Raw genomic sequence first — 13,789 nt, 5'->3', positions numbered from 1 at the left:
TCGACACCGAGCTCTGCTCGATAGGCTCGACAGCATCCGTTTCCATATCACATCGCCCTTCACGGAATGATGCCGTCAGTTGCTGATAATATTGCCATGCCGTGTTTGTCAGCCTCGGTGTCCTCGACCAGGGAGGATCGGTCGTGTCCATTTGCTTTCTCCCAAAGTTCGTTAGACCGTCTCATAATCACTTTAGACGTGGGTGAGTCCCGCTGTGTACTGGGCCCCGGCAAAGCATTGTCGGGGGCGACATCAACGACCGGGCTATTAGGGCCTGAGTCGTAAGGGGCCTCGACAACCAGCAACTCATCAGGATGATTCTCTGAATCTCCTGAGTCAAAGATAGGATTTCTTCTAGGCAAAGGGGGCTTTGAGACACGCCTCTTGCCATCTCCTTTGGGCTGCTGCTCAGCAGATGCATTATGCGGGACAGGTTTTCGTTTGGTTACAGGAACAGAGTTCCTTTTGAAAACAAATGACTCAGGGCGTGGCAATGGGGTGCCGGGGGGCGGAAGAGGATGTCCTCGGCCTATCGGCTCCTCTGGTGTACCTGCAGGCCGGGGCGATTCGTGAGTAGCGTTCTGTTCCCCCTTACTGAACATATTCCAGCCCCATCTCTTCGCAACAGAAGTCGCTGTGCCCAACGAAAGAGAAACTTGAGACTTTTCGGCGGTAGTGGAAGAGGTCACTGAGCGTGCCAGAGCCTCGAGTGTGCTTCGTCTGGGTTTGTTGCCACTCGGTGAGGCGGTGGAACTGGCAGCCATACTTCGAAGAGACGAACTGCTCGTTTTATGAACAGTTGAAGGGTGAACAGAAGAGTCGGTGCTAAACTCCCCCACACTCTCAATAGATTCTACTATGGACGGATCCCGGCTTTGAGACGCATTGTCTTGGGGCATATGACTGTCGGTAGGCGGCGAGCCACTCGGTGATCTATTCGGTGACCCGGGAGGAGAGCGGTTTGATATTTCAATCATGGCACTAGCAGCACTGCTCTTTTCTGCATCTTTGCCGTCATACACGACTTTGTCGATCTTTGCATTATCTGCTGTAAGCACGGGATCGGCGGCGTTGGAGAACGTCTGGGATCGAATGGCACGCGGTGGTGAACTGCCGAATTTCTCAATAGCGGCGTACGAGGCACTTGAGTTATTCCTTTCGAGCTCTCCTTTAGAGCCCTTGCGGGGTTTCATCGTGATAGGTATAGACTCAGAAAGCACAGGCGCGCTCATTGTACGTTCGTCTTTCGTTTTTAGCACATCGACGAGATCTACCTTCTCTGCTCCTGTTGTCGGAGGCTGAGCACCACTCTCGTCTGGTATGTCGACCTTCGTGTCCGGCGTCGGGATATCTCGTTGCCAAATTCCTCCACGGAAACGCTGCGTGGCGGTGTCTAAGAAGGGGATATCATCCCAAAATGGCTGAACAACGCTTTCTGCGACAACTTCTCTTATACGACTCTCAATAGTGCGTAGAATAATACCGTACGTGATTTGTTTTGAACTGACAATAGGTTGAATATCCATGTCCATGCTTGGCATCGTTTCGAAGGAGATCCAGGCTCGATTGCTCGGAGGAGGCTTGAACCGTATCAACAGATGACCATGAAGTTTCTTCAGCACCACGGCAAGAACAATGTCTACTTCCCTGGCCTTGAAACGAGGTCCAAGGTCAATGCGCACTGTGGCCGAGATCTCCACTCGGAAGTTGCCATTATACTGAACGTCTGTCTCTACACAGCAGTTCCCGTCAACAGTTAGATCTTTGAGCCTTGGATTGATGATAAATGGCGCCCCTTCACCCATGTCAATCCTTTGTAGGCCAATTTTACTGATGAAGTTCGGCTTGTTGACCCTAGAGATTTTCTTGGTGATCTTTTTTCGGACAAACTCCTCCATCTCCGGCGTTCTATACATGGCAAGAAACAACCGCCCAAGGACCGCATTGATCCACCGCGTCTGTAGTTGTTCTTCGGATGAATGTAATCGTTGAACAAGGGTGACGATATGCTTAACATCGAAAGGCTGATGTTTAGGAGGGGCGTCAGGAGAGTTCCACATCCTGGATTGGTTCTGGAGCATAGCGAAATAGAAATCTTCCTTTTCGGACAGATTTTCCGAGAAAAGAAAAAATGGAGGCGATGGTCCCCCTAGATCTGCAAGAGATTCCAGTCGTCGCGAAAGACAGATAGCATTTCTCTTGAGCCACAGCTCGCCTTCCTGAATTTCCCCTTCACCACCACAGATATTTACGTCATGATGCGCAAGGGAAATAACATATCGCACCTCGACCTGGTTGGCATCGTCGTAAAGCATTAAATGACCATGCCTATAGCCCGTGCAATGATGATCAGTATCCGCAAAGGACCTAGACGCAAGGAAAGGAATAATTACCGGAGAACAATGTAAAATACATTGCGCGCCTTCTTGCCGCTTTTCCCATTATTTTTAGTTGGCTCAATCGTTGGCGTTTGCTTCCGGTCAAACAGACTTCTATACATCGTCTGGTAGACGCTTGGGCTCTCCGCGGCGATCACCTCGCCCGCCGGCGTGGTTCTCTCAGGTGGTTTTCCATTGACTCCACCGGGCACATATTCGCGACATACGGCAAAATAGCCCGCTGCAACATCCGACTCGTGCGTACGATGGAACTTCTCTGCTAGCTCATCAGTGCCGGATTTCAAGCTATATTGGTCGTCACCAGGACGCCGCAGAGGATCTTTGGCTAGTTCGCATCTCTGCTCGACGGGCGGAGGTGACGGAAGGGTCAAATAAGCGTGCAGGAGGATTAGCGACAGGACCAGTGGAATAAAAGTCAGTCCGCCGAGGAAGTATACAAAGAGGAAGATGCCGAGGGAACCCATTAGGAGCCGGTCAATCACAATAGCAACATCGAAAGGTCCATCATGAGGATATGACGGAAACGGAGAAGCTATGGAGGCACCGAACTAAACCAAGCCTCAACCAGTAGCGCTGGTAAATAGAGATAGGGTAGAGGGAGAGACAAGGGGAGATGCTGTATGATAAAGGACACGATATGGGGGAAAGGTAAGAAGAGAGAGCGTGAGAGTAGAGGTAAAACGGACAGTACCTCTCTCGTATGGAAATCAACCAATACCATTCCCTTACCTCACCACATTACAGTTACAAGGTGGCCGATCCTATGACGGAGTGCGGGTGGATCCCTGGAACAAAGTTGCCCCCGCCGAGGTCGTTGTTCTCGCTCCACTTTGCATGCAACCGTTCTTTGCCTTAAATCCAAGAAGTCGTTGTTTGCATCCTTCGACTAGCACATGACTGCGGTCCTGTCAGTACACACACACATGATTTGTATTGTTTGTACTCCAGAGAGTGGCAGTAGTGGTACTAGGAAGTAGCATTAGCGCCGAAGAACCCAATACGAATACTAGTAGTACTGTAGGTAATATTTCTGAAACTTCCTGCAACCGTTATGCATCAAACGTGGTATCAGGGCTTGGTCAGATGACCAATGGGTCTAATAACTACTAGTAGTATTACTACTTTACTACACACGGAAATGGTATCCCATTTCCTCAGCGTTGAGCTTTATGACCTTAGCAGAAACAAGGAATGTATAGAGCCTCCAATTTGCGCAACCTAATTTCACCTTATATAATCAAGATCTATATACAATTCATTCATTTCAAAAATAGCGGGCCCTCTCCCAAGTATCCATGACACTTACTATCCTGTATTCGAATATAACAGACGCGTCAAGTATTGAGGGAAAAGTGGCACAAATAGGAAATGGTACAAAAACAAAGATAGTGATACAAAGGACCTCAACTAGAATGCCGATAATAGGATACAGTTGGCGCAATGATACCTAGACGTCCACCCACCGCGATGTCAGCCGCCAAAGAACGATGCCGTGTGCATCACCCCTACTTCCTCCGATTCATCGTCTTTTCACACATTTGAAGGAGGCCATCCTTGGCTTCACTGTCGGGAAAGCTGCTAATAGCGGCCTTGGCCTTATCAGCATATTCTTGGGCTAGCACACGAGTCTTTTCGACACCGTTACTCTGATAAACAAGTTCGCGGGCCTATAAGTCAATCATCGTCAGTCACATCCTTCCAATACCTCTCCTTAGATTTCGGAACACGTACCCGTTGCACATCGCCTTCCCGACTGAACTTCCGACCAACCAGCGGTCCCAGCTCAGGGTTCTGCTTCCAAGCGAACAGGAGCGGGGCAGTCGCCAGACCCAGCTCCAAGTCCGCCCCTGACGGCTTGCCTAACTCAGCATCACTAACGGTGTAGTCCAGCATGTCATCCACTAGCTGAAATGCCAGTCCCAGGTTGCGTCCATAGGCATACGCAGCCTCGACAACCTGGGGAGTGCTATCTCCAAGGAGCGCAGCCGCACGGCACGATTTACTTATCAAGCTAGCAGTCTTGAGGTATGTTTTCTGCAGGTAGTAAGAGATGGTTTCATCCGTGAAGACGGGGTTCTTTTCGTCGGAGGCGGTATTCTTCAGTTGCATGAACTCTCCCTCCACTAAATTGGCAATAACGGTGGCCAGCAGTTCGGTGACTTCAGGGTCCCTTAGACGTGCCAGAGCAACGGATGCACGCCCCAACAGGAAGTCGCCCGCTAGCACGGCCATCTTGTTTCCGAATTGAAGATTAGCAGAGCTGGATGACCGGCGAGTTACAGCATTATCAATGACATCGTCGTGCAATAATGATGCGGTATGAATTAGTTCTGTGATCTCGGCGAGTCGTCTTTGAGTGGGCAGGATATTTTCGTCGCCAGCGAAGTCGTACTTGGCTTCCGCGGAAGAGGATACAAGCGGATTTAAATCAGGATTGGTATCCGCAAGGACAGACGGGGAGCTGATAGGATCGTTAACAGTATAGGACGGTGAAGAGCTCCATCGACCGTGCCGAGGAGTCAACGCAGTTGCTTGGGACATAAGCAACACCAGAAGCGGACGCATGTGCTTGCCCTCGCTCTTGGTGTAATATTTGGCTACCTTATCCAGCGTAGGGTGGCCTGATCCCAGCAATTGGCGAATATTCTTCGTCAAAAACTTGAGTTCCTTGCCCACGATCCTCAAGGGATCTACTGAAATCCCTGGGGGAGCTTTTGGGAGTCCTTTTAAGAGAGTCTGGGCGGCGGTGACGGCGGCGCCAAACGGAGAAGCGAATTTCCGGCGGGTAGGATGATATGCTCGTGTCTGCGAGTTGATTTGGATCGAAATAAGATCATTGCGGAGGCATTGCCAGCATATTGATGTCGCGGGCGTGACTCGTGATGGAAGGACGAGACCAGAGGCCGGGACCGCTCGAGCTTTCATGCTCAACAGACGCTAATTGACAGGAGCTGATTAAAATATGAAGTAGAAAACAATATAACTATAATACAAATGGCGAATGGAAGCCGGAAAGAACGTAGTCGAAGGAGGGTGCAGCTTGTTGGGGTGAGAGGTCAAGGAAGTCCGCAAATATCAGCCGGCCGAAGATTTCAGTTGAGAGCTGCTCACTGCCGACGGAGTTTGGCTCGGGCCGGAACGGATCGCTGAAAGCAGTTGTCTACCAGTGATAACAGCGGCCTTTACATCCGCCTCTCCATCATCATGACAAGCAAGGACCCCTTGTACCAACGGTGCAAAAGAAAGGGAAAGAAAAGAGCAGATAGGTGATAAACCTGAAGAAAAAGAGAAAAGATCTTAGTCTAGAATATGGATGGAAATTACCAAGATATCCAAGCCCACATGCCCACCAAGACCAGAATGGACGAGCTGATCGGACAACATCTACAAACTGAACGTGCCCTATTGCACAAAAGAAATTGTTTGGTAAGGATATAGGAGACAGGGAACATCACACCGGCAAAGCTCAATCCTGCACATTCCCCTCCTACGCACCCGAAACAACAGATTTGCAGATAAACACAATACTTGAAATCCACCCAACCCGGGCCATTTGGCCCCAGTCCCAACACATGGCAGGATTATACATCGCCGTGTGATAGTTTTCGTAACCATTAGATGGCGTCGAAATCGGCGCCAGCATCCTCATCATCCATATCACCATCCTGGATCTCCTTGGCCAGTTCCCGTTCGCGTTCCCGGGCCTCTTGTGCACTCTTCAGTTCCAGGCGATGCTGGTTCATGGGAAATCTCATAGCCTATCAAGTACGTAATGTGAGTAACCGTTCTGCCTAGTCCACCGTACAAGGACAAATACAGAGTAATGAGTCAGGATAGAACTAACCTTGACGCTCTCGTCGTGGAGACTCAAGCAAGCTCTAATGCGTTCGTGGAATGCCTCGCCAGGTTCTCTAGTCGCATAAATATCTCCAACTTCCTTACTCTTCATAAATCCTCGCTCATGGTCCAGAGTGGCCTCTATCACACCGTCCCGGATCGCTTTGGCAACGATGTACTCCGCTGATTCCTCACTGTCCAGCCCCAGGCGGAGGCAAATGTCCCGCAGGGAGATGCGAGAATAAGACAGCGACATCATCCGGATTCCGGTCTTTATAACGTTTTGTCTCAAGCGCAGGATGAGGGTGTACGTGCCATCCTTACGGAATGTCGTACTGTGCGTATTTACAATGCTCAAAAAGCCATCCAGGTCACCTACACTCACGGCTTGAACAAGCAAGAAGTAAGGGTGCATGGCACGTTCCAGAGCAGGCTGACGGAAGATCGCACGGTCGGGGATGTCTCCCATAAGAAGCTCTACCACCACGAGCAACTTATGAGAGGATTGATAAAATCCACGCGCACTGTGGCTGGAGGGTGACTTGCGAGTAGCACCGATCAGGTGTCCGTGAGCATCAGTATACTGTAATTGGATAGCACGGATACGGCCCAAGTAGTACAAGTACCGGGCAATCTGATTGTTAGATGCGGACTGCGGGAAGCGGTTGTGAGAGATAAGCAGATCTGCTTGTGAGATATGAGACGTGGACAAGTAGTTGCGCAGAAGCAATGTCATAACAGTAGCTTGGGTGTCAACATCCTTGCGAAGCACGGCCGTCCTGAGCGCTGCAAGCAATGGCTGGCGAATCATTGTAACCGTGGCAGCAGGAGAAGGGGGGAGAGGAGTAATCTGCTCAAAGAAGAGGGAGTAATAAAAATATACACGAGCTGCAAGAGAGTCCAGAGTGCGACGGTTAATAGTCCGCAGACGCTCGATTAAGCTCGTTGAAAACTTAGCACCTCGCTGGATCTCCTTGTTGTCGTAGAGGAAGATCTGAACGAGTATAGACAGATAAGTATCGATCTCTGGCAGAATCTCTTTGGAATTTGACCTGGTCTTCTCCGATTCGACGTCCATCTTGGAGCTAGCCACCGCGCTCTCAAAAGCACCAGTTTCACCGATAGCTTCAAGTAAGAAGGATGCGGTGGGACTGGATGGGGGATAGCTCTCTACGAGGACCTCTGCGAGCACATCAGATGTTATATGCTTGCGCATGGAGGATATCGACCGCAAGACACGAAGGGTAAATCTGGGGTCGAAATGTGCGACGGCTCGCTCGAGAAGGGTAAAGTTGGTCTTGATGTCTGTAAAAAAAAGGGAGGGGTCATTAGCAAGCTCCCATGTTACCGTTTGAAGATATACATGAACACCAACCTTGGATAGCCTTGGCTCTGGGATCAACCTCTGGCTCGGGCTTCTGGGTCTCATCGCCCTCCGCACCTTCCATTGCGACATCACCTTCCTGATCCTGACCTTTATCGCCGGATAACCTCGAACCCTTGGTAGGGGGCACTACAACAGTCATCTTCTCGTCACCTTTCCGATCCTTACTGGCGTTAAATGAGGATGTAGGCGCACCTGCCGTATCCTCTCCCATCTCAACATCCTCAGAGCCATTCAAACCATTCTCCGTCGGCTCCGAGCCGTTGGTGCATGGCTGATCCCGCTGTTCACCCATGCCGGAGTTCGAAGTGTTGTTGGAAGAAGCGGCTTTCGTGCTTTTGGTCTTACTGGCAGTCGCGCGGGTGGGCGCGACCTTGTCTTTATTGGAGCTTGAGTTTTGAGAAGTCGAGCGTGCCTTTTCACCGTTAGCAGATGAAGAGCCATCCGACTTGCTATTCGATCTCAAGGAACGCCTCTCGGCCGGCATATTTTCGGTTTCCAGCTGTAAGCTCAGCTGAGCAATGAGGACCGCGGTACCGGGAACAGAGGAAGGGGGGTGATGAAATGGAACTCAGGTCGGGGGAGACACTGAAAAGTACTTGAGGAAAATAAAGGATCTAGGGGTATGCGGACAGAAGAATGGTGGAACAATGAGGATGATGAAGGGGGATGATCGTTGGGGGGGGTGGGAAGAAGGTTGATGAGGTGGTTGATGTGATGTCAAGGGTTTGGGCTTTGGGATGATGATGATGGACAGCAAGAGAACCAACCGGGCTTAGTCAGTATCAGCAGCTTAGTTAACGACTTCAAAAGCAACAGGTCACCTGCGCAAGGTACAAGCTTCGCCTCACTATCTGCAATTATATGGTTATCAGATGATTCTGCTTTGCTTAAGGCTTCTCACGTAACGGATGATCTAGGAAGGCCGTAATGGATTTCATTTTCTCCATGGCCGACCGCTGTTGCTGGGTTGCCACTCACTGTCCATGTCCGTCGCCTGAGGCATCGAGGAAAGCAAAGCAGCTTTCGGCAGGTCCTCTTGGCAACCGCACTCGGCGGCATGTTTACTTCGACTAACTACTACTTACAAATTACGCAAGCATAGCGCCGAGGGAACATCAGGTTTACAACTGCGATGTCTTTACTTGACAGTCATCTGGAGCAGATTCTGCTCTCCTCCAATGCCATTGCTGAGCTGCCGTTAGCACCCTCCATCCCAAGGTTCCAGCAACTTGCTAATCGATACCATCCAGTTTCCCCCCACCACGGATCTTTACAAACGCTCTCTTAGGCCCCCACGACATCACCGCTCTTATTCGCGATACAGAGACCCATGAACGCGCTCTTTTCCAAACTGACCCATCTGTGAAGGCAATTAATGCTTCACAGCGTCGGTCAACCCGCCGAGGAACAGTATTTCCATCGGAGACAGAGGGAGAGTCAATGGCCAGTCGGATTTATGCAGCCAGGAATAGCAAAAGCCAATCCGCTGTTGCAAGAGTCTTAGGGTCTGATATGATGGAAGAAATTAAACGCTCAGCAGGCACTTCATCTAGAGGGCGTGGCGAGGTCAACGTCGACGTACTTCTCCGAGGCGCAGAAATCCTCTGCAACGTCTAGTAAGAAATCATAGCTTCACTTTCCAGGCTTGTAGCGCATGTTTGCTGACATTGCTCAAAGTCCGGTCTCCGGGGCGCAAGAAAAGATCGCGAGTCTCCGTTATCGCCATCAACTAGTTACTGACTCGATTGTCGACCTGGAGGATCGAGTAGCGAGAAACACCGCAGAATTGGAGAAGATGAGCCACTCATACGGAGGCGACTACGACGACTATGAATCTTCAGGCACACTGCAACCAGATGTAGCCGACTTGACAGATGCCGATATTGAGCAGGAAATGGATGAAATCCGAGAGCTAGAGAAAATGAAGAGAACCTTAGAAGCCCGCGTCAGTGGTATGGAACGGGATTTGGGTGGCTTGATTGGGTGATTGGCCCTTTATGCTCTGTTTCTATGGCTCAGTTATCACGTTAGGGGGGCAGATCGTAAGTCTTGTCCAACCGTTGGTGTCTCTATCAAAGTTCGGCCACGAGCTGCAAGTCCCTGCGTCAAACCTTGCTTGAACCCGACGCTCCAAAATTCGCCCTAGGATTCGTGCCACTTCGAGTGCACTTGAGTCATCAACAAAACACGGCACTTTATTCTAGTGACCCCATACTGGGTCTCACAAACATGCCGTTGACAGAATCCTTAAACGACTTGCCCACCTTTACATACTTCAGCTGCCACGGGGATGCGATCGTTGCGCTGGTTACAGTGTTAGGCTGTCTGGAATCATGTTGTCGCTTTGTCCAGTTGCTGAGGTTCCCATTTTCATTCTCAGTGTTATGCCCAGCCTAGTACGACTCACGTTAAGCTTGCGAGACGAACGCGACTCTTTCAAACACCGCTTGTCTGGTCTTTCTCATTAGCTATTGACCCTGATATGCGGTTCACAGCATGGTGATGGCTAACCGATAAATTGCCAGCCCTGTATTCTTTGCTGGCCCAGTGGTAACTGTGCCCTCCAGGTGGTTTCCGACTGTACCAGTCACCAAGAGCTCAGGCTCATAGCCTTTTTTAAAGACGTCATCCTCCTCACGTTAGTGTTGCCATCTCTGACATTCCTGCGGTTTCACCACCGCAACTATTTCCATGGGAGCAGTAGTACAAGGCAATGGTTATCGTGCAAATTAACATCCAGAGGTACTACATTCACCTTTGTTGGAATGAACATACATAGCACTTGATAATTGATTCTGGATGATTTACATTAGTTCGAGGTCCTAAAAAAGAAAAGAAATTTAAAAAAAAAGATAAATCCATGGCGAAAGAGGAAAGCAAGAATATTTTAAAACACTATAGGCCTTACGTAAAAAGAAGAAGGAGATTATATAAGAATTGATGCAAAAGGTGATACCAAGGTCACTGGACCCCAGATTACCGCTTTGGGAGCAACACTGATTGCCAAGACGTGAAGACCTGAGGCTCCCAAACTCTCCGCCATCATCGCTATTCTGAGCCCGAATCGTTCGTTCCATTTTATCTCTCCTGACGGGGACTGCAGTGTTTGTTGCCAGTTATCGGCCCTCGCGCTAATTGAACTTGAACTTTGCCAATTCTTGCCCGGCCGCTTCGTGGCCTCATCCACGTAGCTTTACCATTCAACCGTCGCACGGATTCAACCCATCATTCCCTTGTTTTCGGCGTTACATCTACCTTCGGCCCACTCATATCTATAGTAACCCAGACGTTCGCTCCCGTCCTGTGTCAAATTATTATCGAGAAAAATGGATGGTTCACAGGTTCCTGCGGCCCAGCCCATGGTTACCCAGCACTCAAATCTGATCCGGACCGATCAAGTCCAAAAGCTCCCTCATCTCACCGAGCAGCAGAAGAGTCAACACACTCAGCTGGTGCGCAACTTTTGGGAGGTCCTCAATAACCGCGATCCTCAGAGCACAGAATATCAACACGCGCACTCGAGACTTACCCAGATATCTCAGAGTCTGATGAAGGGTATGCGGGCATTCCAACAGAATCGCCAGCTCCAGCAACAACAGCTCCAGGGCCAGCCTGGTCAGCCTGGTCAGCGGCCGCAGTCGGTCAACCCTCAGACTTTCAATCAGCTCCTACCCCAGATTCAACAAAAAGTCAACAGTCTGCAATTCTCTCTTCCTCCCAATATCAGCCAGGAACAAGCACAGTCATGGCTTCCGGAGGCCAGGTTACGATACGGCATTGCGTTGCAAAAGCAAGAGATCGGTAGGGCGCGTGTAGCGGAGCTACGTCAGCAGTTTAGCCAGCGCCAGGCTGCCGGGAATATGACCCAGGAGGAGCTACAGGAGTTCAAAAATCGGCAGCTTGCGGCAGAGAAGCTTTACCGAGAAGGGGGTGACTTCTTGACCAAGTTCAAAGAGCAACAAGAAAACTTCAAGGCGCAGCAACAGAGAGCAGGCGTACAGAACGTTACAGGTCAACCACAAGGTGCCACTGCCACACCAGCTCCCACTGTCCCTGCTGGTTCTGATGGTCGCCCCGCAAACACACCCGTGTCAATGCATCCTGGACAGGCCCCAACGCCTGCGCCTCATACTATCACCTCTGCGGTAAGCGCCGCACGAAGCCAAGCTGGCCAGACAGCTATGTCACCGTCAGTCTCCCAACAAGGTCAAGTACCCGTTGCACAAGCGGCCCCGGTTGCCACGCCTGCCGCGCCTGCCGCACCACCAGTCGTTCCTCCCCAAGCGCAATCGCAGCCGCAGCCGCAGCCACAGCAGCATCCACAGCCGCCACCGCAAGCCCAGTCTCAGCCAGGAGCTCCTGGCTCACAGGTCACCTTCACGCAAGTGCCTAACTTGGATGGCTCTACTCCCACGCCTACTTCAGCTCAGCCAGTGAATGTGCAAGGGCCCCCACGTCCTTTGTCCCAGCAAGCTGCTATGGCTCAGGCTGCTCAAAACTATACCAATAACAATGCAAACAATAACATGGGCCAGCAACAGAACATGCCGCAGCCTGCGACCAACTCGCATGCGCACCCCCAGGGCTACATCCCCAATAGAGCCACTGATAACACGGCACGAAATATCAATATGGCCATTCCGAAAACCCTGAATGTCCCTCCTCCGGAGCCTGTCGCTATGGCACCAGCGCGGCCAACCCTGTCAGGTGGTCCCAGCCACGGCGCTATGGGTATGATGGGTCAGCCCGCGATTCAGAAACACCCTGGGTACGTCCTTGAAGGCGAGGGCCAGCGAGTCTTGAGCAAGAAAATGCTTGACATTTTGGTTCGCCAGGTTACTGGAGGAGGAGAGGGCGAGGGTCTTACGCCAGATGCTGAAGAGGTACATTGTTCCATTTACTCTTTCAACGTCCCTAGTAAACCCAGTCATCTTTTCTATGATAATCATCTAACATTCATCAGTTCATCCTCCAAATGGCGGACGACTTCGTTGACGACGTGATTACCGCCGCTTGCCGTCTCGCTAAACTACGCCCGTCATCTACCCTCGAGATCCGAGATATTCAGCTTGTTCTCGAACGTAACTACAACATGCGCATCTCTGGGTTCTCAACTGATGATCTTCGCACCGTCAAGAAGCCTCAGCCCACACAAGGCTGGACCCAGAAAATGTCCGCCATCCAAGCTGCCAAAGTGACACAAGGCAAGGCTGAATAATTCCTGCATCTACTTCGTTTCTCCTCTCTTCACTCTCGCAGTCATCGTCTCCAGAGGGATTATATGCCTACATCGATGACCCAAGTATCGAACGCCTCCTGATTTGGCTGCCCTACTTTTTTTTTTGTCTTCTAAGAAATTGTCTTAACAATACCGTTCTTACATTTATTCCCCCAACTTTTCACTTCATGGTTCGGTAGTTGGCGTCACTGGGTGGCTTTTTGTTCATTTCCTGTGCTTGCCTTTATTCTATATCTTTTTTTTTTTTTTTTATCCTTTTACACTTGTTCCCCTAGTTTCTGGCTGCACTGAACTGGCATGTAGAATGGCGTTTCTTCATGGATGTTTTTCAAGTAACGAATGCTATACCCACTTTAGGAGAGTTGGATGGATCGGGGCGTGGGTTCAAAAAGATGCTCAAAATAAAAACAGAGGCATGAAGTCATTTAGTACGGTTTCAATAATCAACCGCAGGGTTCTCGTCGGAATATTTCGGCTGGGCAAAGCGCCTAATGTAGTTCTTTTCATTTCTAACTACAGGTTTGATGTTCTACAAAAGCAAACACATAGCAGAACCGGTGATCTATGATATCCTCTTTATTCTTCTTCTTTTTGAAACAAAAGCGGATTGGTATCAATTCTCTAGGAACAGCGCCTATTGTGCGTCTTCTATCAATCTAACAACAAAAAAGAACACAGACAACACACATAATTAAACCGCTCAGACCTGCTCATGCAAAAATTAAAGGCATTCGCTTCTCCCATCCATGTATACAAAAGACAGCAAAAAATAAGCGGTTAGAACAATGGCGGACAACGTTCAGCCAGTGGCATACGTTAGAAAAGCAGAGAAAAGGGAAAAATTAAACAAAAGAAAAGGGCAGAGTCGAAAGATCGACCTTTGACTTCGAACAAAGGAGAAAATGATACAATGAATATAAAAGCAGT

The 13,789-nt window shown here is 49.9% G+C and overlaps 4 protein-coding genes across 4 annotated transcripts; 2 read left to right on the top strand and 2 right to left on the bottom strand.

The window, feature by feature from the left end:
• Positions 1 to 59: 59 nt before the first annotated feature.
• Positions 60 to 2,863, bottom strand: F9C07_2074497 (uncharacterized protein; the record flags this gene model as incomplete). The annotated part of the gene is made up of 2 exons (XM_041293811.1): positions 60 to 2,328; positions 2,394 to 2,863. The coding sequence occupies 2 exons, from the start codon at positions 2,861 to 2,863 to the stop codon at positions 60 to 62; spliced, it is 2,739 nt and encodes a 912-aa protein (XP_041149035.1).
• Positions 2,864 to 3,904: 1,041 nt separating this feature from the next.
• Positions 3,905 to 8,107, bottom strand: F9C07_2205152 (isoprenoid synthase domain-containing protein; the record flags this gene model as incomplete). Its single annotated transcript, XM_071509600.1, has 5 exons — positions 3,905 to 4,066; positions 4,131 to 5,317; positions 6,061 to 6,157; positions 6,244 to 7,541; positions 7,612 to 8,107. 5 exons carry the CDS (start codon positions 8,105 to 8,107, stop codon positions 3,905 to 3,907), a joined length of 3,240 nt encoding a protein of 1,079 aa, XP_071367867.1.
• A 648-nt stretch (positions 8,108 to 8,755) lies between these two features.
• On the top strand, positions 8,756 to 9,610 carry F9C07_12062 (DASH complex subunit Spc34; the record flags this gene model as incomplete). The annotated part of the gene is made up of 3 exons (XM_041293795.1): positions 8,756 to 8,820; positions 8,874 to 9,239; positions 9,301 to 9,610. The coding sequence occupies 3 exons, from the start codon at positions 8,756 to 8,758 to the stop codon at positions 9,608 to 9,610; spliced, it is 741 nt and encodes a 246-aa protein (XP_041149038.1).
• A 1,002-nt stretch (positions 9,611 to 10,612) lies between these two features.
• On the top strand, positions 10,613 to 13,113 carry F9C07_2286353 (putative transcription initiation factor TFIID subunit 12). The gene is made up of 2 exons (XM_041293796.2): positions 10,613 to 12,506; positions 12,587 to 13,113. Exons 1-2 carry the CDS (start codon positions 10,950 to 10,952, stop codon positions 12,839 to 12,841), a joined length of 1,812 nt encoding a protein of 603 aa, XP_041149039.1. The 5' UTR covers positions 10,613 to 10,949; the 3' UTR covers positions 12,842 to 13,113.
• The last annotated feature ends 676 nt before the right edge of the window (positions 13,114 to 13,789 follow it).

The sequence above is a fragment of the Aspergillus flavus genome, chromosome 6 (assembly GCF_009017415.1).
Source record: "Aspergillus flavus chromosome 6, complete sequence".
NCBI lineage: Eukaryota > Fungi > Ascomycota > Eurotiomycetes > Eurotiales > Aspergillaceae > Aspergillus > Aspergillus flavus.
This window is presented reverse-complemented; position numbering and strand designations above follow the sequence as displayed.